Source organism: Zea mays, chromosome 1 (genome assembly GCF_902167145.1).
Source record: "Zea mays cultivar B73 chromosome 1, Zm-B73-REFERENCE-NAM-5.0, whole genome shotgun sequence".
NCBI lineage: Eukaryota > Viridiplantae > Streptophyta > Magnoliopsida > Poales > Poaceae > Zea > Zea mays.
Genome location: NC_050096.1, coordinates 260,157,291 through 260,163,918, shown reverse-complemented (window position 1 = coordinate 260,163,918; position 6,628 = coordinate 260,157,291). Strand labels below are relative to the sequence as shown.

Sequence of the window (6,628 nt, the reverse complement as noted above, 5' to 3'; positions counted from 1 at the left end):
GGAGTCAAACACAGATACGCAGCACGCCTCAGCTTCGCTCTGGAATCCGACAAATGTACAAACAACATAGCAGAGTATGAAGCAGTCATCCTCGGCCTCCGCAAGCTAAGGGCCCTCGGAGTCACCACATGTATCATCAAAACAGACTCCAAGATAGTCGCCGGTCAGGTCGAAAAAGACTATGCAGCAAAAGACCCCGCGCTCATGCAATACCTCGCGGCTATCCGAAGTCTCGAGAGGCAGTTCAAGGGATTCACCCTACAGCATGTGGACAGGGCCAAGAATGAGGAGGCTGATGCATTAGCCAAGGCCGCCGCCAGGGGCGAGCCCCTGCCCTCCGACGTATTCTTTCACACCATCGGCACGCCAGCCGTCCGGAGCCCCGAAGGGCTCCAAATAACAAATGATAGCGAGGGCCACCGTATAGTCCACCTAATCATGACCGAAGACTGGCGGGCCCCAATAACCCTGTTTTTACAGGGATACTATCACCCAACCGACGTCAGTGAGGCGAAGCGCCTCGAACATCGGAGCCGGGACTTCGCACTAATCGAGGGCCAATTATACAAGAAGGGGGTCAGTCAGCCAATGCTTAAATGCGTCACCGAGACCGAAGGCATCCAAATCTTGCGCGAGGTCCACAGTGGAACTTGCGGCTCGCACGCGGGGCCAAGGGCCCTGGCTGCTAAGGTGATCCGACAAGGGTTTTACTGGCCTGCAATGATCTGCGCCGCAAATCGAGTCACAAGGTCCTGCGAAGCTTGCCAGAAGTTCTCTCCTCGGTCAGGCAACCCCTCGCAATACACAAAGCTGATCGCCCATACATGGCCTCTTCAGCGCTGGGGCCTGGACATTGTCGGGCCCTTGCCCACCGCTCAGGGGAACCTCAAGTTCGCCTTCGTAGCCGTCGAATACTTCACCAAGTGGATCGAAGCGAGGGCTGTGTCCACAATCACATCAAAGACTGCCCAAAAATTCTTTTGGCAGAACATTGTTTGCCGCTTCGGAGTACCGTCCGAGCTAACAGTTGACAACGGCAAGCAGTTTGACAATCAAGATTTCAAGGATTTCTGTTTTTCCATCGGCACCAAGCTTGCCTTCGCTTCAGTCTATCATCCGCAGTCCAACGGAGTTGTGGAGCGTGCCAATGGGAAAATCTTCACAGCCATCAAGAAGATGCTCCTCGACGAGAAAAAAGGCAGATGGACCGACTTGTTACCGGAGGCAGTCTGGGCGCTAAACACAACCGAATGCAGGGCGACCGGGTTCACTCCTTTCCGCCTTCTATACGGATCAGAGGCAATGACTCCGCAAGAAATAAAACATGGGTCTCCGCGCACAGCTCCGTCAGCCACCCCTGACGTCGATGAGCCAACCTCCAAAGATCTCATTGACGGAGACCGGGTCTTCGCCCTGCAGGCCTTGAACAAATACCAAGCCCAGACCAAAGCATGGCGCGACCCGCGCAGTCATCCCAAAGGAGTTCAGCGCGGGGGACCTCGTACTCATCCGAACAGCTCGGACGGAGTCCAAGGGCAAGCTGGAGCCCAAGTGGGAGGGCCCCTTCATAGTCAAGACAAGAGCTTCCCCCAGCGCTTACAGACTCGCAACGCCAGATGGCGAGGACCTGGAGCACTCCTGGAACATTGACAACCTTCGTAAATTTTTTGTTTAATTCCTAGGGCTGAGTTCGCCCTTGTAATTCACCGCAAACAATCTTGTACCGGCCCGCACTCTTTTCCTCCCGGGGGGTGAGGTTTTTAACGAGGCGGAGCCATGTAATATATGTGAGAAAAATCCCCCGCAAAAGCATGTGTCGAAAAAAGACCGCGACAACGGTCTTCGGCATTCGACCAACTCGAAGTCACCGCGAGGCTAAGCGCTAGCCACCCTCGCGTGCGACCAATCCGCGCAGAAGTCGCCTAAGGGTGCAGCCGGATTTAGCACAACAAGTGCGCAAAAATCAAAGTCTATCGCGAAGACTATCCGCGCAGAAGTCGCCTAAGGGTGCAGCCGGATTTAGCACAACAAGTGCGCAAAAATCAAAGTCTATCGCGAAGACTATCCGCGCAGAAGTCGCCTAAGGGTGCAGCCGGATTTAGCACAACAAGTGCGCAAAAATCAAAGTCTATCGCGAAGACTATCCGCGCAGAAGTCGCCTAAGGGTGCAGCCGGATTTAGCACAACAAGTGCGCAAAAATCAAAGTCTATCGCGAAGGCTATCCGCGCAGAAGTCGCCTAAGGGTGCAGCCGGATTTAGCACAACAAGTGCGCAAAAATCAAAGTCTATCGCGAAGACTATCCGCGCAGAAGTCGCTTAAGGGTGCAGCCGGACTTAGCACAACAAGTGCGCAAAAATCAAAGTCTATCGCGAAGACTATCCGCGCAGAAGTCGCCTAAGGGTGCAGCCGGACTTAGCACAACAAGTGCGCAAGAATCGAAGTCTATCGCGAAGACTAACCGCGCAGAAGTCGCCCAAGGGTGCAGCCGGACTTAGCTCCACAAGTGCGCAAAAATCAAAGTCTATCGCGAAGGCTTTTCACGCAGAAGTCGCCTAAAAGGCGCAGCCGGAGCCTACCGCAAAAACCGCCCAAGGGCGCAGCCGACCCAGTATGGCAAAAGCAGAAGCGACAGCAAGACCAATTATAATCACACTGGCACAGCACAATCAATCACACCAGTCAAAGGGCACAGCGCCCTCGCAGGCACAAGCACGCGAGGGCACACCACTCCATTTTACAAACCCTTGCACATACACAAGCGAGGGCACTATGCCCTACATCGGCTCAACTTTAGGAATAATCCCCATCTCTCTATAATTAAATAACATTATCCTAAGCTCCTCACCAGCAAAAAGGCTTCGCAGCTCCCCTTCCCCCACACCCGAGACGGCCGGCAAAGACAGCAGCCCCTGCCGACCAACCCTACTAACGCGAAGACGAGCCCCTTCCTCCGCACTAATCCTACGCTTCGCAACCGCCCTTCGTCGTCGGTGCCCGGTGCTAGGACCGGGCACGCCTGGCGCGTCCACAGCATGTAGCGCAGCCTCCGCCGCAGCCTCGTCCAGGGCCGCAAAATAGTCCAAGTCCTCCTCGGACGACTCCTCGGTCCATTCAGCCGAGCTCCCAGAGTCAGTAAAATCAAAAAACTCAGAAACAGACCCACCACATTCATTTCCACCTTCCGCGGTCGAAGCCGCCAAAAAACCAGTAGTAGCGGTTGCGTGCGCAGGCCCAAAATCTTGAACCTGCGCAGCAACCAAAATTCAGTACATCATCCAAAAATCCCTCAACCCTAAACACCACCTACGCCACCTGCGAAGGCCCTGCCGCTGCGGGAGCCTCCGCCGCCGCCTCCGCCGTTGTCTCCGCTGGATCTTCAACGCCCGGCACAGCGGCTGCGGGGGCATCAGACGCGCCTTCGGCCACCCTTGGGAGTAGGCCTTCGCCGGCCGCAGCAGGTACAAGGACGCCTGGTGCATCTTCCGCGGTCACCGGGGCGACTCCAGTGGCGGCCTCCGCAGGGGTGGTCTCCGGCTCAGGCGGCGCGCTGTTCAGCGCCCCAAAATCGTCCACCCGCTCGCCGCGCTCCGCCTAAGGCAAAACGTACAAAAAAAAATTCAGCAAACACACGCACAAACCGCACCCAGCAAGCACCGAGCAAACGACAACGTTACCTGAGCCCTTGCAGCCTCGGCCCGCGCCCGGACCACCTCTCGACCGTATGAACCCCACATCCGGTCAAAGAGGGCCCCGCCGGACTCCTTCACCACGGGGTCTTCGACCTCAAAGATATCTCGCCCAAAATCTTCATCCACCTGGTCGAGGGCCTCAAAGTGCCGGCAGCCTTCGCGAGAGAGCGCGTTCATCGCTGCCTCGCAGGTGACCAGGGAGGTGAACGACATCAACCCCGCCAAGACAGTGGGGAGCTCCTGCAGTTCCTCCTGCACCCACTCCAGACAGCGAAGTCCGGCCTCTCGCTCCGGCACCTCGAAGTCGCTCGTCCGCACACCCAGCTCGCGATATGAAGTCATGAGCTGCGTGCGCGTCCGTTCGGCCTCCGCTCGCGCCGCGGCCTCGGCCCCCTCCGCGCGGCTCTCGAAGGCAGCAAGCCGCCGCTGCAGCTCCCCGGCGAGCTCCTTGGCGACATTGCCCTCCGCCCGCGCCAGCCTGGCCTCCGCCTGCGCAGACTGCTCCTTGGCGATGGCTTCGTTGGCCTCCCTTCTCTCCTCCATCAGCTGGCGCCGGAGGTCTGCCTTCTCCTTCTCAAGGGCGGCCACCTTCTCCGCCAGCTTGCGGCACTTGCTGTCGGAGGCCGACTTCTCACGGACAGCGTCCGCGTGTTGCGTCCGAAGTCTCTCGACCTCGGCAGACAACGTCGCCGTAAGGGCCCCCGACGCAGTACGGCTGGTGAAGTCAGCCACCTGCAGAACACACATAAGGCCCGTGTTAAAAAAAAAAAAAAAAAAAAAAAAAAAAAAAAAGAGAAGCTCGGCAGACCTGACTCAGCGCCTCCGTTGCTTCTTTCAGCCGGCGGGTCGCCGCGTCCGCCTCGTCTCTGACCAACGCGAGGGCAGTCACCTCGCCTCCAGCGCCAAGGATCTCTACCCCCGCCTTCGGCGCTGGCACAGCCGTCGCGACCGCCGCGCCAGGCACAAATAGAGCGAGCGGGCCCTCGTCCAACCCTGCAACGCACCAACAGATTTAAAAAAAAAAAAAAAAAAAAAAAAAGTGTATACATACAGACTCACCCCCAAGATAATCCTCCACATCAATCTCAGTGCCGAAGTCGGCAACGCGTTTGCCGGGCGGCGGTAGCGATCGGGCCGCCTTCGCAGCCTCCGCCACTCCGCTGGCGGACGGCACCACCTTCGACAGCTTGGGGCCTCCGGCGCCCACCGTCGCCTCCGGCGCCTTGCCAGGCGCGGAGGCACCCGCCTTCGCCGGCAATGGCGGCTTGCCTCCGCCGGAGGCCTCAGCCTTCGATGCTCCCCGCTGCCTTTTCGGCCGGGCTTCATGAACCCTCACAGTCGCCTGACGTTTCCGCGCCGCCGCTTGGCGATCCTTGTCCATCACTGCCCACACAACATGACCGATATTTCGCCCATAAGGAAAAACTTTCCACCGACGAGCCATACGAGATGTAAAACAGTCCTCTTCATCCCAGGGGATAGGAATGTTTTTAGGCCAGCAACCCCCGGTAACCCTCAGCATCCGAGCCGAAGACTCCCGGAGCTCGGGCGAAGACATCCTCTCCCCCGGGGCCGCACACGTCCTCATTAACTCTCTAGCGAAACTATCAGACACCCCAAGCCCTCCCATCGCAGTACCTAATTTTCTCTTTTTCGAAGAGGTGGCGGCCGCCAGCGCAGGGTCGCCTCCGGCCTCCACCGCCGGTTTCTTCCCGCGGCGGTCTGCTTCGTCCTGACCAGGGTAGCCGTCGTACGGCAGTTGATTTAATTCAAAGACCCTGTTCAAGCGATCGTTTGACCCACGGATATCGAAACTGCGCTGGCCTTCCGTCTTCGGCACGTAGCGCCCCACGAGTCGCACCGCCAAGTCTTCTGCATCGCGCACGAAGGCGGCCGGGTCACGGTTCCGCAAACTCAGTGCGAAGGCAGGACTTCGCACCTCCCTTCCTCCGTGAAAGGGCATCTGGCGAGGGCATACTTCGCCCAGCGCCCAGCCGTGCGCCAAGGGCCAGACCCCGTACGCCGCAAACTCTTCAACCAAATCACGCCCGCTGCTCTGTCCGGCGGCGTACCGTAGGGCCCCTTCGTCTGTATCCTCTTCTGCCACTTCGAAAGGCGGATACGCAGAGTAATAGTGAGAGCACATTAAGGACACGGGGAGCCCTTGATGGCCTTCGACAGTCGCCTCAGAAACATAAAACCAAAACTCATTCCAACTGCCCCACTTGTTGCGGGCGCACGGGACCAACTCCACTACTGGCATCGTGGTCTTGCCGGTCTTCGGCGTGAAAGTGCACGACCCGAACTGCGCAACTCCGCCCTCAACCACCCTTTTCTGCCAATGCAAGCAATAATTCTTCGCGAAAACTTCCACCGACGGCTGCCCGCCGTACGAAGTCGTCGCCCAGACATACTTCGCCAGCGCCACTATGGCGTTCGGCGTAAGCTGATGTATTTGAACACTGAATCTGCGCAGGACTTCGCTGACAAACCGGTGCGCAGGCAGGCGGAGTCCGGCGGCGAAGAACGCCTCGAAAACAACCAACTCGCCCTCCGGCTCGGGGACTTCCTCCGTCCCCGGGGCCCGAGCGACTCCGTCGCCAAAGTAGCCCAACCGCTGCATATCTTCAATACGGCCTGACGTCATCCGTGACACACCGAATTCAACAGAGTCGCCGGCGCGCAACTCCTCCACCATCGCGTCACTCAACGTCTCCTCAGACGAGGCGGCGGCCGGCGGCGTGGCGGTGGCGGAAGAAGAAGAGGATGGCATGGCTACGTACCGTCGGCGGCGGCGGGCGGTTTGCTTCACTCGAGCCAGAACGACGGCGAGCAAAGGGAGCAGCGGAGGAAAAGGAGCAGCAAGGCGGCGGGCGGCTAGGGTTTTACGGAGCGCGGAAAGCAGAATTCAAACAGCGCCGCCCCCGCCCCCCTTTT

At 58.6% G+C, this 6,628-nt stretch overlaps 1 protein-coding gene across 1 annotated transcript; it reads right to left on the bottom strand.

The window, feature by feature from the left end:
• Positions 1 to 3,173: 3,173 nt before the first annotated feature.
• On the bottom strand, positions 3,174 to 5,262 carry LOC109943773 (uncharacterized). The gene is made up of 3 exons (XM_020547267.3): positions 4,500 to 5,262; positions 3,677 to 4,423; positions 3,174 to 3,593 (listed from the first exon to the last, which is right to left on the bottom strand). Exons 2-3 carry the CDS (start codon positions 4,232 to 4,234, stop codon positions 3,306 to 3,308), a joined length of 846 nt encoding a protein of 281 aa, XP_020402856.1. The 5' UTR covers positions 4,235 to 4,423; positions 4,500 to 5,262; the 3' UTR covers positions 3,174 to 3,305.
• Between the last annotated feature and the right edge of the window lie 1,366 nt (positions 5,263 to 6,628).